This window comes from Dama dama, chromosome 5 (genome assembly GCF_033118175.1).
Source record: "Dama dama isolate Ldn47 chromosome 5, ASM3311817v1, whole genome shotgun sequence".
In the NCBI taxonomy this organism is placed as follows: domain Eukaryota; kingdom Metazoa; phylum Chordata; class Mammalia; order Artiodactyla; family Cervidae; genus Dama; species Dama dama.
The window spans coordinates 81,496,468-81,514,045 of record NC_083685.1 but is presented as its reverse complement, the minus strand read 5'-3'; the positions used below and the strand labels follow the sequence as shown (position 1 = coordinate 81,514,045).

General features: G+C 34.8%; 1 protein-coding gene across 1 annotated transcript in view; it reads right to left on the bottom strand.

Annotated features, from left to right (window-relative positions):
• The window catches only part of MED13 (mediator complex subunit 13), a 94,182-nt gene that overhangs the window by 30,905 nt on the left and 45,699 nt on the right, over positions 1-17,578 (bottom strand). Inside the window, exons 10-16 of the mRNA XM_061142687.1 lie at positions 9,358-9,571; positions 8,017-8,098; positions 6,210-6,331; positions 4,136-4,226; positions 3,787-4,001; positions 3,374-3,570; positions 1,737-2,653 (exon numbers count right to left, since the gene is read on the bottom strand). Coding sequence (XP_060998670.1) covers positions 1,737-2,653; positions 3,374-3,570; positions 3,787-4,001; positions 4,136-4,226; positions 6,210-6,331; positions 8,017-8,098; positions 9,358-9,571 — 1,838 coding nt within the window. The remainder of the gene's footprint in view (positions 1-1,736; positions 2,654-3,373; positions 3,571-3,786; positions 4,002-4,135; positions 4,227-6,209; positions 6,332-8,016; positions 8,099-9,357; positions 9,572-17,578) is intronic.

Below are 17,578 nucleotides of genomic sequence, written 5' to 3'. Positions count from 1 at the left end.
CTGCCTCTTGAGAAACCTGTATGCAGGTCAGGAAGCAACAGTTAGAACTGGACATGGAACAACAGAATGGTGCCAAATAGGAAACGGAGTACGTCAAGTCTGTATATTGTCACCCTGCTTATTTAACTTATATGCAGAGTACATCATGAGAAATGCTGGACTGGAGGAAGCAAAGGGTGCAATCAAGATTGCCGGGAGAAATATCAATAACCTCAGATATGCAGATGACAGCACCCTTATGGCAGAAAGTGAAGAGGAACTAAAGAGTCTCTTGATGAACGTGAAAGAGGAGAGTGAAAAAGTTGGCTTAAAGCTCAATATTCAGAAAACTAAGATCATGGCATCTGGTCCCATCACTTCATGGCAAATAGATGGGGAAACAGTGGCTGACTTTATTTTTCTGGGCTCCAAAATCACTGCAGATGGTGACTGCAGCCGTGAAATTAAAAGACACTTACTCCTTGGAAGGAAAGTTATGACCAACCTAGACAGCACATTGAAAAGCAAAGACATTGCTTTTCCATTCAGCTCCACAGTTTAAAACACTGATACGTGCCATGTAGGTGTCATGTGCTCAGTCACGTCCAACTCTTTGCGACCCCATGGAGGAGGGGTTGCGACCCCCTAACAGGCTCCTCTGTCCATGGAATTTTCCAGGCATGAATACTAGAGTGGCTTGCAATTTCCTCCTCTAAGGGATCTTCCCAATCCAGGGATTGAACCCACGTCTCTTATGTCTCCTGCATTGCAGGTGAATTCTTTACCCACTGAGCTATCACTGGGAAGGCTCAAAACACTGATAACACACACAGAAAATTTTTTAATCTCTATCCCCAACCACTCTTCTCAATTTAAAACTTGTATTTCCAAATACGCACTTGGATAAGTAAGGATCATCTTACTTCTTTGCTCAAAACTGTCCTAGCCATCTCGGAATAAACTATAAAGACCACAGTTAAACATGGTGCATTAGACTCCACATGACATTGGTGCTCAGCCATCTCTTAGACTTCCAACTGCTACCAGTCCCCCCATCGCCCAACTCATTCCAACAACAGTGCCTCTTTACTGTTTCTCAAACATTAAGCACATTACTCGCGGTCTCTGCACTCTCTGAAAACACTTCTTTTGTTTAGCCACACAGCTTACATTCCCCGTCTCTATGTAGGTCTTTGCTCAAATGCTGTCCCTCAGTAATATCTTCTCTAAACATACCTCTAAAGTAACACATTTCTGTCCTGTCTTTTTCTACTCCTTTCCCTGCTTTTCCCTCAAAGCAGTTGTCACCATCTGATACCATATAATTACTTTCATTTAAATTTGTTATTTTGAGTCTTATAGGCTCAGAAAGGGCAGGAAATACGTTTGCTTTAATATTGTAGTTTATAAAAGAACAGTCCCTGGCACATACTAGTTGCTCAATAAATATTTAATGAGTGAAAGAATCCTGAACAAAGCAGACAACCAGCAATTTTCTGCTAATTAACATGTGCAAAGTACCTTTTATACTCCTACACAAGTACATAATTACAGACTTATAATAACCATACTTTTGTTGCTGAAATTAAACTAAACTACTCGGAAGTTCTTCCTTTAAAAGTGTCATTCTTGAAGGAGTTTTAAGTGCACATTTAAGTGTCTCTATCAGCTAAATGGGAAACTGTCTTTATTACCTTAAGAAGAAAAAGTCATACAACTAAAACAAAATGGAAAAATTACTTCATTAGCATACTTACCATTTCTTTTGGACCAGGGGTGTAAGCATGAACTTTTCACAAGTGCTTCATCAACTTTGCCTCCTGACATGTTATCCATGAACTGACGCCCATGTTCCAATGCAAGGTAGCAGTCATTGCAACAGTCCCGCTCTTCAACACGTACCCAATTGTTAGTTACACCAATTTTGGGAAAGGGATCTTGGTCTGCAGCTCCAAAAGGTGAAAATAAATTAGTGCACTGATCTTGTAGCAATAGTATCAATTCATCAGGCAATTTTTCAGATTCCTTTAGTCCTCCATTAACATGTTCAGCAGAAGTAGCCCTGAGAGCTTCAAAACGTTTTTCTGCTTCTTTGCCACATTCTGTGTTGCGTCCTATGATATCTAGTTCATCTTCTAGAAATAATCCTGAATTGTTTCCGAATTTCCTGTTCATGACCGCACTGAAGCCACAAGTACACCTATACTGTGCTTCCTGTGTTGGATCTGGAATGTAAACTCCAACATCGGCACCCTTGATATTCATGTTGCAAACACAGATACAGCAACTATCAAAGTTACAGTCTTTAAACAAATTCATAACTGATTCTGAAAGAATGAGGTTTACATAAAGACTGTGTGCTTCAGGGATGGAAGGAACAGTTGCAGGTTCAACAGAATTAAGGGGTCTGCAGGTGGATGGAGTGGAGGCTGGTGAATATAAGTCTGAATTTTCATATTTGACTGAACCTTGAGCACTAGCTGGTCCACCAGCTCCACGAGGAGTCCTTGGAGTCCTTGGGGTCCTTGGAGTTGGAAACCTAGGGGTAGATGGAGAAGGAAGAATTCCTGCTCCACTGTTACTAGGAGGTGCACTGCTAGGAGGCATCCCAAAGGAAGTATGAGTTTGAGGTGTATAAGCAGGGCCATATTCTTGATCCATAGTACTTCCATCACTAGCATCATCAGGGGAAAAGAAAATAAAAAAACATACATAAAGGAACATATTAGTAAGGTGAAATACAACTAAAGATTTCCCAAATATTTCTCAGTAACACTGAAAATTATGAAAACACAATTGGTCCAAAAATTGTAAGTACAATTAAAATATATGTTTGGTTAATATATCCACTCCAGGTGATTGTTGTGTGGTAAAATCCAACTAATTAGTCCTATTATAAATAAATAAAATTTGTATACACTGTTCCACATCTATATATCCATGATTACTATCTCTACAGTTCTTGTACTAGGAATACTCACACTTCATTGATTCTAAGATGCCTCTAACTGTTTAAAGAAAAGGACAGTGGCAATTTTAAGATGTTACCAATTATAAGACACCCCAATTTCAGAGATATTTTAAATATAAAAAGTGTGTGGGAAAAAAAAAAGTGTGTGAAATATGGCAAATATAAAAATAAGTGTGATTAGAATTTTAGACCAAAACAAAAGATGCTTCCAAATACAAAGTTTTCTGGTCTTTAGTGTTCCAATACTTTACTTTAACCATATCAAACACCATTATAAACTATTAATCAGAAAATAATTTTAAAAAATTATCAAAAACCTGTTATCTTTTTCCAGATACCAATATACTAGGTGTTAATTATGAAAAAAAATTAAAGCTACACAATATTCATATAATATACCAATAATATAAATTTAAATCATACCCCTCTTTGATGAATGGCATTGTAGGCCCTGAAGAAAGCAATTCTAACTTTCCAACAGTCCAGCTCTGACGGTAAATACACTCTTCTGGCAATTTGATAGGAGGCAGACACTGGCTTGGTAGAGTTTTTAGAGGTGCAAACATGGAACATCCCACTAGAACTTGACAATTTTCAGGCTTATACACATAAGAAAAATCCTATAATATAAACAACACGATTTTCAGCATCTTGTCTTTCAAGGGAAAAAAAAAACACAAAACAAACTAACATTTTTTTCCTTTTTTAAACAGAATAATAAAATGTAAATATAATTCTACTCTTTCATTATGAGAGGATTTTTGAATATAGCAGTAAACTAATTCTATATAAAAATGTAGAAGTGAATTATTTTTCTAGAAAAATAAAATACTTACTTTAATTTCAGAAGGTTTTGGGCTACAGAATCCTTCATCAACCTCAATTTTGAACTGTGCTCCTATACTAGAACTATTTCCTTCTAGAACAGTTCCTCCAGGTGTTGTATCCATACTACCATATTCTTTATTATTCATATTCATTGGAGAAAATCCCATAATATGTTGTTCCAGTGATGGTGGTGTAGGATACATTTTATGAAGATCTGCAGTGCCTATAGTTAATAAAACACACATTTTAACATAAGACTAAAACGAAGTTATTTTGTGTATAAAACAAAGGGATGGGAGATATTATTGAGATTAAAAGTTTGCAGATTTATCTGGAATACAGATTTGGTAAGCTTACTTATGCAAGATAATGGGTCCAGATTTCCTGTCTTTGATTCCTTGCAGCTGGATTTATCATCTGATCCATTCGCCGATTTTTTAGATCCAGGCTATTAAAAAAACACACACACACACATAAATTTCTCTGAAATTTAAATCCAGTCTGAACAAGATAGTAATCATTTGGATGTAATTTGAAAGTAGAGCCCATTGGTGCCGCAGCCAAATATCTACTAGATGAAATTTGAAGACATAAAAAAATTTTACGTATCAATAAACCAGATTAGTTTATCTGATGATTATAATAATACTCCAAATTAACAGAGAGAGGAAAAAGTTCCTTCAAGAAAACAACCATTACTTTCAAAATACATTAAAACCTATTAAAATAACAAAAAAATAATAAGAAAATTTAACAGAATTTGGGAACTGCCTCTTAGTAAAAGATACTTATAAAGCATTTGTCTCTTTAAAGAAAAGACATTAAATATTCCTTTATAATCAATAACCTTTCCAAATTCCTTTTACATTTTTATCTTTCTTAATGATCTTCTAGCCCCTACAAATATGCTACGAAAGGTTAAACTAAGCAAAACTTCAGAAAGATCTTGTACGACAAAACAATAGGATCTCTAACTAAAGGCAAGTTTTAATACATTGAACAAAACAAGTCTTAAAATCTCCAATCTGTCCTCAGTGTTGTTAGAGCTGACAATTTGGTTCCTAAAACAAAGTGGCTAGCAGGATACAAGGAAACCAAGCTGTCAGCTCTAACATTGACACATGAACAGCAGCAGGCAGAAAGCACAAAAGTACCACAGTATTCAGGGACTGTTGTTTAGTCGCTAAATCATGTCCGACTCTTTGTGACTCCATGGACTGCAGCCTGCCAGGTTCTCTATTCATAGCGTTTCCCAGGCAGGAATACTGGAGGGGGCTGTCATTTCCTTCTCTAGGGGATGTTCCCGACCCAGGGATCAACCCCACATCTCCTGAATTGGCAGGCAGATTCTTTGCTGCTGAGCCAGCAGGGAAGCCCTGTTTTCAGGCATACAGTTATCTAAACTACACTATATTATGGGATGTGAAGTAGAAGTTTATGTATAGTGATATCTGCATTATATCACTTAACTGAAGAGACCAAATGTACGATAGAAGTTTCCAAGCTACCTTTATACAGATGAAAAAGGAATTCCCTTTTATAATGCAACACTCAATTCATTAATTTCCCAGAGATTTCACATTCTGAGTGATAGTCGCTCAGTCACGTCTGACTCTTGGCGACCTCACGGACTGTAGCCTGCCAGGCTCCTTTGTCTATAGAATTCTCCAGGCAAGAATAATGGAGTGGGTTGCCATTTCACATTCTAGGGACTCTTATTTTAAGCTTTAATTTCTTTTATCTTCAGCTTTCTCTGCAAATGGGTGTTAAAGATTAAATATTACTTTTTCTTCCTCTTTCACTATTATAGTATATAGATGTCTTATAATAATGACTGTGGTACCAAACAAATTCCTGAATAAACTGACAAGGCATATAACTTCAATGTTAATTATTTATTCTCTGATTGAGTCAATTCTCGGGTCATTTCTAAAATTATAGGATCAAAGATTAGGTAAATAATCTGCTTTCTAAGGACTGCAGAAAAGGAACATATGGCCAAGATCAAATTAAGCTTAATTATACATGTCCTTCAAACATAAAAAGTAAAGGAAAAAAAAACCCTTAAAGTTTATAGGTTACATTATATATGGAATGCTTAGGGAACTCTGGTGGTCCAGTGGTTAGGACTCTGTACTTTCACTGCCAAGGGCCTGGGTTCAATCCCTGGTTGAGGAACCAAGATCCCACAAGCAGCACAGTGAAGCAAAAAAAAAAAAAAAAAAAAAAAAAAAAAACCCAAAAAAACCCACCACCTCAAACATGAGGGAAATTAAAAAAAGGACATCAATTACAGAAATTTTATTTCAAAGTATTTCCTATCGTTCAGTGCTAAAACATAGTATTCAAGTCACATATCACTTCTGAAGAAAAACTTTTATAAAACTGAGGAAAATAAACTATAATTGTAATCATTAATAAGGATACTTACTGTCAGTTCATCTTCATCAGAATTAAAAAGATTATCAAGGTCAGTATAAGAGACAGTCAGGTCTGAGTCATAAATCAAACTGGTTGATGGAGGTCGGGCATGACCAGCAGGGCGGGGAGCATCTACAGATGGCAATTAGAAAAACAAAATAAAAAATTCTACTACTGACCAAATAAGTATTTTTCTATTTCTTTAAGCTAGACATGTACATTTACATTTGTAAGGGTATTATGCAATAAAGAAACTGTGATTTGCTTAAAATCCATAGATTTTTTTAATAGAAATAAAAATTGTAAATATATGGTGACACCTTTCCAAGGAAGCTCACCATATATAGGAAGCTCAGGTTTTATAATCCATAACATAACTAAGTAATCTACATTAATAATGCATCAAATAAAACTGTAAGGACAACAGAATTAAACACAGACATTTTTAGTCTTTTTATCTTTCTGAAATATAAAGGAAGCACAGAATAATTAAGTTCTCTAGTTATGTCAGACAGACTATCTTAATTTGAGTTCCAATGCCAGCACTGACAATATGACAAGAATTAAATGTGAGAGAGCGCATTAATGGATAAACCACTTCTGCCCAGTGCCAGGAACTTAAGTACACACTTAATTACCTCTTAGTTAAGTTTCATTTCAGTTCTAAAATTTTATTTTCCTTTTTGCTTTTCTCCCCAGTCTTAGTGAAAAATATATGACTACTATAGAAAAAATAAAAATACAAAGGAAAGTTATATTCCACTTGCATTCCCACACAAGGGAAAAAAAGCAGTTGGTGTATAAACCTTCCAAAGCATCCTCAGGATGGTTAAATGACTTGCAACAACCCTCCCTTTCAGAAAGATTAAAGTCACTTTCCAAGTGCCTTTGCAAATCCATCCTAAAGATTCACTAAAGCAGAAGTTCTAAAATTTTAGTGTGTAAAAGTCATCTGGAATACACCAAGATTCCCAAGTTTCACTTCAAAAGATGCTCAGTGTCAGATGGTCCACATTTTGAGAAAGCCACACCACAGGCACAATTACACAGTTCCTTTATCCTAAGGCAGGTAAACAGACTAAAAAACCTAAACAGTTAACTCACCAAGATACTTACAACCACTGACCATTAAATTTATTTCATGAAAGACCATCATCTCTTTCTTATTCAGATGGACGTTTTTTCTTATTTCGTTTTTGACTACAAAGAGTCTAATGGATCCTCCCTATTTATTTCAAATGCTAAAACAAAACTTTGTCCCTAATAGACACATACCAAAGAACAATTTCTTTTGCCTCCATCAGAAGTTAAACAGATCTTGTAAAAGAAACAATACAACCTGTCTCTCTTTTCTACTTACAAGGAGGACAAATCAGATGCTTTCACAGTTGAGTCTTCAGTGTACCTCCAGTGCTGAGAACAGTGCTAGAAAACTACGTTAATATAAGGAGCTCAGCAATAATTGTTCTAACTTGGGGGTAGGGGGAGAAAAGGACAACCAAATTACAGTAAAGTCTAATTCATAAACTGAGTTTTTATAACTGAGAGGGATCTTAGGTAATGATCTTATCCTATCTCCTTCTTTTACAGATAAGGGAGTTATTTTTATTTGTTAAACAAAGGAAAGCAGCTCCACAATTCAAAACAGTATTTCTATCACCTGAGGCTCCTTCTCCTTAAAATCCATCATTTTAAGATTAGTCCCTTTCTATGAAACATGAACTATGCAAAAAGGAATACTAAAAGTCCAACAATATCAGACTACTTTAAAGTAACAATCCTGGAATGCAGTACTTTGACTGGAAAATAAGTTTTACCTTGCTTGATAGATGGACTAAATAATGACATAGCATCTTCTTCATGTGATAACACTGTAACACTAGATGGCCCATCTTCTACCTGCATACAATATTACATATTAGATTGAAATACATATTTTCCCAATAAAAAAAATACCAATTATTGAGTAGCTATGTATTGATCCAAACAGTCCATCCTAAAGGAAATCAGTTCTGAATATTCAAAGGAAGGACTGATGCTGAACCTAAAACTCCAATACTTTGGCCACCTGATGCAAAGAACTGACTCATTTAAAAGACCCTGGTGCCGGGAGAGATTGAAGGTGGGAGGAGAAGGGGACGACAAAGGATGAGATGGTTGCATGGCATCACTGACTCAATGGACATGAGTCTGACTAAACTCCGGGAGTTGGTGATGAACAGGGAGGCCTGGCGTGCTGCAGTCCATGGGGTCACAAAGAGTCAGACATGACTGAGCAACTGAACTGATGTATTGATCATTCTGCTGGGTGTTCTACAGACATTATCAATAACTCTCACAACTAACCTACAGGATAAGTAAGTATGTTCATCTTAAGTTACAGACAAAAAGTACTTCTATAGATAACCCAGGAAATAAACTAGTAAGTAGTGGAGCTGGGATTTCAAACTAAATCTGTCAAATTTCAAAGTCCATGTTCTTTCTACAAAATCTATTACATTCCCAGCTACTTGTTTTCATATTTACAAAAGAACAAAATGTCAAGTACCTGGCACACAAAAAGGCTAAGCAAAACTTTGTGAAATGAATTCTTTGAATTAAACATATTACTGCGTCCTTTTTGTAATTTTATAGCCTTCAATTTTCAATTTTGTGTTTAAGGCAAAACTCTTCTCTAGCAGTTATCTTGTGCTTAATAGATCCTCAAATATTTTATTTAAAAAAATTTTTAAGACACATTATTAATATAAGACTTTACTTCTTGAGTCACATATTCAAAATATCATGTATTTTATAAACAGAGTGATGTGTATTTTACTGCATTTTTGAAAACTGTTAATTCACTTAGAGCATAGTTTAACTCAGAATCAAAGCAGTTCATCTACCTAAGTGTTCTGATTTCAATATAACAAACTAATGTCCTTTTTCTCTAATCTCAAAACTTTTATAATAAAGATATATTCATTATCATCAGAGACCAGTAATAATTTCAAAGCCATATAAGCTCTTAAATTTTGTACAATGTGCCTGATTAATCTATTTTTAAGAAATTTTTTTCTAAGTTAAAATGAAGAATCTTTTTTTAAAATGAGAATTGTGGTACCATATGCAGAGCTACAAAACATCAGTGACGCTTTGGTGTACTTTCTCTTACTCACCTTGTGTTTTTTCCCAGCTTCTCTTTCATTATTTTGTCTATCTTTCTTATCAGGAAAAAGGAATTCCTCATCTCCTTCAACGAATGCATATGGATCAATTTTAGGTTCTTGTTCTGAATCAGATGCTATTGCTGAAAGATACTGATTTTTAATTTGATATTGCTGCACTAATTCATCAGAAACTTTTAAAGGTTTCTTACATTGCACCATTAACCTGCATAAAAAAAAATTAGAAAAATTAATTATATTCTCCATAAAAGCATAAAAATTTCTAAAGTGACTAAGTATCATAAAGCTTTCAGAATTATTTTCTTAAAAAAATTATTTAGAGATGATCTAACTTGCAATCCTCCATTTGACAAATGGAAGAAACTGAGGCATAGAAAGATTATGTGATTTACTGAAGTCTCAAATTCAGCAACAAAGAAATGGAGCTAAAATCCTGGTCTCACAGTCTTTCACCAAAATGTGTTGTCTTTTGGTAACTGACTCCATTTCCAAATACTCAAGTGCATTAACCTGTACAAATTCATTCACTTGAAAGGGATTCATATCTAAACTGCTTCAGCACAGGAACTCTCAAAATTTGTGCCAAACAGTGAGACTACTGTACTTTTATACAAGTTATACCTTTATAAAATTTATATCTACTATACAATTTATACCTTTACACCTTTATACAATTAAAGTGATTATCCTTTTCCTACTGCCATGAGTGGATATACTTTAAGTTTAAAAAGTTTAAGAGGCTGACGTGTTTCATGAAAATAACAATTTTCTACTGTATTATTTATCAACTGTAAATAATTCTAGCAAAACCTTTAGAATGTCAAGTGGAGTTTCAGCACAAGTTATCTCAGAGGTTTTTACTACTCACATTGGAAAATAAGTTATTAGTCTTCTGGTTCTACTTCATGAATGATAAACGTATCTCTATACTCTCCTAAAATAGCCAATAAAATGTCAAAGAACAACAGAACAGGCAAGAAGACAACACTGAAGTTAGAAAGATGAACTACTAGGAAGAGACACCAGAAAAAAGTGAAATCCAAGGAAGTCACAACAAACTGACAGGATCACCAAACCCTGAAGGCATCAGGACCCTTACATCTCTGAAGACCAAGGTGCTTGGTGAATGGGAAGAGAGGATGATTCATTTTTGGTTTGCATGACACTTTTAGACTCCTAAACTCATTTTCTCTATGGTTTGCAAAGCTGAGATTCCCGCACTACCGAAACAATGACAGCCCAGCTTCTAGTCAAATAATGCTTAAAATCCTGCAATGACTATTTTACCCTGAGTCAAAAACAAAGTCCTTATAATATCCTATCAAAGCTTTCCATGATCTGTCTCCCCTTTTCCCCTTCATCTTCTACTATTCTATTCCTCCCTCTCTCACAGTTCTTTCAAGGGCTTCCTTGATATTCCTCAACAGGTCAGCCACACTTGTGACTGTTCTTTTTATCTGGAACATTGTTCCCCCGAATAGCTGCATGGTCAACTCCCTCACTTCCTTCAAGTCTTTAAATGTCACATATTTATGAGACTTTATTTAAAATAAACCCACTATCTCAACATTGATCCCCCTTATCTGGCTCCACTTTTCCCTCCACAGTATTTCTCTCTTAACATGCTATGTAATTTGCTTATGCTTATGGCTGTCTGTCACTCGACTAGACTATCTATAAGCCTCTAAATGTTAGGGATTTTGTCTCTATTTACTGAACTATCCCGAATGCCTAGAGTAGTGCCTGGCACATAGTAAGTGCTCAATAAATACTTGCTAAATTAATATATGAAATCTAAAAGCCACAGAGGATTGAGATACTGTGTTTGCATTAATAATTCTAAGATAAAGTATGTTGTACTTTGAAGTAATTCACCTTTATTTGTTAGAAAATGATACTACTGCTGTGACTTGCCTGTCCTGGTGTCCTGGGTATCAAGACAAAAAAAATCATACGAGAAATAAGGTTTGGAATCAATGAAGCTATTTGCTAGTTTATAAACTATGAATGACAGAGCTATCACAGCTAGCTAATCTATTCACCAATGTCCAGCACTAGAAGCACTCTATACCCTATAAACTAAGGTTTGAAATAGAGGTAATCAAAAGAATAACTGACATTTTCTCACAATGCTATCAAATATGATATATGTCACTATTATCTCAATGTGCCTCAGATTTATCCTCAAACTGAAATCTCAAATATACAAAACCTTTTATTCCATAGGAACATAGTGCTAACCCAACTGTCAATGGGATATATGTTTTACAGTTATCTGTTAGAATGGTTCTGTTCTATAAATAAGCATTTATTTCTTGATAAGTTTTCTATCTCACCGTACTAGATGCTAAATGTTTCCTGAAATGTCTATCAGATACCAACATAAATCATTAAAATAGTATTTGTATCTACTTTGACATCTATTTTCTTATTTAATACTTAAAAGTCATGAAATAGGAAACAGAGGGTGTGCTCTCTGACTTGGATGTGAAAATTATGTTGGAAGAAATGGTCAAATAGTGGCAGGGTTAGGGCAGGGAAGATTTTAAATAAATATGCAAATACACATAACTATTCATAGGGGGAAAGTATAAGAACCTACCCCTCCACCCCCAGTCACTAACCTGAAAGACTACTCTGTGTTGAGGTGAATAAAACATCTATTTTCATATTAAGTTGTCCTCTGGCAGAAGCATAAAAACTGCCACACTATTCACATAAGTAGTTGTTAAGCTAGTGGGCAGTAACAGTAAAAAGAAAAAATCCTACTGCGCAGGGCTCTTTTAGGAATAAAAATGAGTAAACCAAATGCAATACCTAAAGACAACTTTTTGTTATTTTATTGAATGGATCTCACAGCAAAGAACTGAAATGAAGTCAATGATATCAAGAGTATCAAGTCACAATAAATTAAAAATATAAATTATTTACATTATACATCCTTCTATATTTAAAACTAATAGAAATAAAAAATGTGCTTTTTTTCTTTAAAGAGATGCCAGATTAAAAACTCAAGTTAGCATTTCATCACTATCCAATTATAAAGTATACAGACAATTTTGTGAACAGGAACAAAACACCTCTCCTTTTCTAAAAGGAACTTTCACATAAAGCCAAAGTGTTAACTACAGAGATAATTTCAGTCAGATATAAAAGCAAATACAGACAAACTGGAAAAGAATGATTAGGTACAGCCATGAACAGGAACCTTTGTAATGCCCAAAGCAAACCAAAATTACTTTTATTAACTGTATCTCCTTCTTTTCACTATGACAAAGCAGCACACGACCCTAAAAAGTACTTGTAGAGAATTTAACATGGCTTACAGCTTATGCTTCAATGTCTTTATTCAAAAGAAATTCTTTCAGACAAGATGTGACAATATTTTAGAACTAGCAATTATAAAAGGAGGTAAGCTATAATTCAAGAACTGTTAATGAAGAAATGAATTTAATAAATCTCAAAAAATTAACAGTACCTTTTCTAATACCATCTCCAATATTCAGAACCAATCCTTAAACTGAGTCAAGCTAGCTGTCAAAAGTATAGCTGTATTGCATTAAAGTAAGATATCAAATAAGGAAGACTTAGAAAAAAATCTTAAAGAGAAAAAAAACTTATAAGATTTAGAATACAGTAAATCAAAGCAAGTTTATTTCATCATAGACATCTTTCTATGAAACAAAGTAATTAAAATCTATCTTTTAGAGATCAAATAATGCATTATAATAACTATATACATACAATAAAAATCTGATATATCACTGATACAAATATAAAAGCTAATTCCACTAATGGACATTATGGTTAAGATATCCTGAAGTATCCTTTATACCAACCAAGACATCATGACAAGAACTATGCTCAAGTACAGTTCTTTGTTCAGGGTTTAGAAAGATTCTTTGTGAATCAGAATAGCAGATTATTTTAAGCTGTCACAAATTCTACTAAAACTAAATTCTTGAAAAAAATGTCAAAAAGCAACTGTAATGTTTCTTGGCAGAAATTTTGCTTTTTAAAAAAATTTACAAGGTCTTAAGTCACTATTCTAAAATAGATGTTATCATTAACAAAGAGACTAAAATTAATTAGACACAAAAAGAAAATAAAGGTAATTGTCACAGATGTGTATATTTTGTGTGGGAGATATGCTAAGCTCCACCCAACCTCTCTCTCCTCCAATTAAATTCTAACAAATTAGAAAAGGAATTTTACTTTAAAGTGGCTACTAAAAAGTGTCAGGCTGGATGAAGCACAAGCTAGAATCAAGTTTGTTGGGAGAAAAAATCAGTAACCTCAGATATGCAGATAGTACCACCCTTATGGCAGAAAGTGAAAAAGAACTAAAGAGCCTGTTGATGAAGGTGAAAGAGGAGGGTGAAAAAAGGTGGCTTAAAAATCAACATTCAAGAAACTAATATCATGACATCCTGTCCCATCACTTCATGGTAAATAGACAGGAAAACAATGGAAACAGTGACAGACTTTATTTTCCTGGGCGCCAAAATCACGGCAGATGGTGACTGCAGCCATGAAATCAAAAGATGCTTGCTCCGTGGAAAAAAAGCTATGATAAACCTAGACAGCGTATTAAAAAGCAGAGATGTTTCTTTGCCAACAAAGGTCCATCTAGTTAAAGCTATGGTTTTTCCAGTAGTCATGTATGGATGTGAGAGTTGGACCATAAAGAAAGCTGTGTTGAAGAACTGATGCTTCTGAACTGTGGTGTTGGAGAGGATTCTTGAGAATCCCTTGGACTGCAAGGAGATCCAACCAGTCCATTCTAAAGGAAATCAGTCCTGGGTGTTCACTGGAAGGACTGATGTTGAAGCTGAAACTCCAATACTTTGGCCACCTGATGCGAAGAGCTGACTCACTGGAAAAGACCCTGATGCTGGGAAAGACTGAAGACAGGAGGAGAAAGGGATGACAGAGGACGAGATGGTTGGATGGCATTACCGACTTGATGGAAATGAGTTTGAACAAGCTCTGGGAGTTGGTGATGGACAGGGAGCCTGGCATGCTGCAGTCAGTGGGTTCACAAAGACTTGGACACAACTGAGCAACTGAACTGAACTGAGCTACTAAAAAATTTGGCATAAAAAAATAATAAAAAAATAAAAAATTTGGCATCAACTCCTGCACATGAAGCCTAAGAATAAAGGAAATGCTTAGAAATGATGAAGTAATTACTCTTCACAAGTCAAGTGGCCATCACCAACTAAAACTGATTAGCAAAATAAACAGTATGTCTTTCTTTTATCTACTTATTATTAACACCTATTACAACCCTTTAATACCAATCAGTGGAAAACTTCATTTATTTATGCCAAATGTAAACTGAATTGCCACTAACAAAAATAAAGGTCTAAATTTCTCCTTCATTATTTCCTAAAAAGGCACACATCTGTAAAAGTCAACTAGTATAAACTACTTTTTTATTTCTACTGATGCATTCTTGCCACTCTTTGTATTATGCTGCTGCTAAGTCACTTCAGTCATGTCCAACTCCGTGCGACCCCACAGACGTCAGCCCACCAGGCTCCCCCATCCCTCGGATTCTCCAGGCAAGAATACCGGAGTGGGTTGCCATTTCCTTCTCCAATGCATGAAAGTGAAAAGTGAAAGTGAAGTCGCTCAGTCGTGTCCGACTCTTAGCGACCCCATGGACTGCAGCCTACCAGGCTCCTCCGTCCACGGGATTTTCCAGGCAAGAGTACTGGAGTGGGGTGCCACTGTCTTCTCCGCTTTGTATTCTAGATCTATTCTAACTGGCCATAAGGTTCTTTAGTCTACTCCACATCTATAAAATCCATCCATCCCTACTGCATCCTTCTAATTTCCTAGGGAGGTCCCTGTATCACCTTATAAGCAATATTTTGCTACTCTATTATACAGCCCCACCCTACTCTTGAGATTTCATTTCTCATCATGACATACCAAACCACTAAGCAGCAACCTATAATCTTTCCATACTAAGCTACCTAAAGCTTCTGATCTCTATAAATGGAATTATTTTCCACTCTGGCTCTGTGTTCCTACTATACTTTATATATATCTGTATCAGAGAATTGAATATTATTTTCCATTAGATTACAATTTCATTTAGGGCCAGGACCAAATTTATCTTTTTTTTTTTTTCAAATTTATCTTATACTCCAACATCTTACAGCATCTTGTATATTACAGAAACTTCAGTTTTATTAAAATTGATAATGTATCTTTGAGGAATATGAATTTAAACAAGATAATCTTCCCACAAAAGGAGAAAGAATAATGTAGGAGTTGCAACAACCTTCTAATTAATTAACCTCATTAAAATTAAGTGTTATACACTTTCAGACTTTCAAAACTCAAAGTATTAAAAAGGATAATAGAAATTTACTGTGACTGGGTAATAGGAATTCACTAGCTTTTTTTTTTTTTTGTGGGGAACTGTAATGTTTTTATTTTTATTCCATTTATTTTTATTAGTTGGAGGCTAATTACTTTACAATATTGTAGTGGTTTTTGTCATACATTGACAAACTTTTAAAATATAAAACAAACTAGGCTTTTGAATGGATTACTATATGGCCAGAAATGTGTTTGACATATTACATCTTTAAAAATATAGAATACTTCAATAAAGAATTTAAGAAGACTGTTTAAATTCCATTAAGGAAGTATAATAGTAATTTAGGGTATTTATAATTCTTTTTAGATAATTTATTTTTAATGACAAGGGACATCATCTGACTGTGTCAACAGGCTTTGCCACTTGTTGTAAGGAGATGACCAATCCTCATGATTTCCCATCTCAAGTAATATTAAGAGCAGGCACTTGAATTAATAAGTTATTTCAACAAGATCTCCTTAACTGTGAGAAGAAATAACTTTTGTTTCAGCATAATACAAACACAGAAGACCATGCCAGGTATTTTACTGTGGTTTGGAAAGAGAGAGTACAGGAGAGCTCGCACGTGAAACTAATCATTAAACATGCTTAGTATATGTAATATAATAACTTATTCTAGATTTCTATTTCTGTTAAAAGTTATTTGTGACATTAAAGGACCTCAACATGACTAACATTTCAGGCTGGAGAATTCCTTGTTGTACAGGATAATCCTATACCTTGTAACATATTTAGCAGCATTCCTGGCCTCTACCTATCAGATGTCAGTAGGACACTTCTGGTCGTCACAAACAATGTATCTCTAGACACTGCCAAATGTCACCTGGGAGGGGTGTGTGTGTGTGTGAAAGGCGGCCAGAAACTGTTCCAGTTAAGAACTACTGCCATAGAACAGTAACTCCAGGGAAAAGAAAATCACCCAGATGATTAAAACATAAAAGACCAAAACTTCTAACCTACCAAGTATAAAAGTTATACTCCAGAAATGTTTCCTAGTTCATATAGTAGCGAAGCCTCTAAAGGCTGACTTTCTGTGGTACCTACCCTATTCTTATCTAGTATTACAAAAACAAGGATTCTATCTACAAGTAATTTATGATACAACACACATTTTAGTAACTAGCATAACCAAACAGCATTCATGAGACATTTTTTAAAAACCTGTATTTTTGTGCTGTTTGCTTTTTATGAGGTAGAAAAAATGGTGACCAGTAACAGAGAGAGGCATGTTATTTCCTTCATTTACATAAACATGATCCAGAACCATTCTACTCTGCATGCTACCTTTCTACACTATGCTTCTCATTCTTATTCAATGAGAAAAACATCAAAGTAATTTGAGAACAGACTCTTAAGGTTAAGCTGTATTAATTTCTAAGAGACCTTCATTTCACTTACAGATAACTCATGCACACAAGCAGCCAATACACTTAAAAGTTACAGCTAGAATTCTTAGATCTAATGACTATATCCATAAAAACTCACTCTTAACGTTCTTAAAACTGAAAATATTTACATCACTATTTTTTTTAACATACATTTATTAAATAAGAAAATATGACATCTAGAAAGAAATAAGTTTTAAAATCACAAATTTAGGGCCATACTGTCATTTCATTCATCCAACATTTGCTGAGTGTCTACTAAATGCCTAGGATTATTCTAGGGGTGTGGGTGTGTGCACATGTGTGCACACAGGCCTGTGTATGTGTTTATGCTGGAAGAAGACAGTAGTACACAAGACAAAATTCTTACCCTCATAGAGTTTACATTCTAATGGGGGAAGAGACCATTAACAAATACGCAATTTCAGAT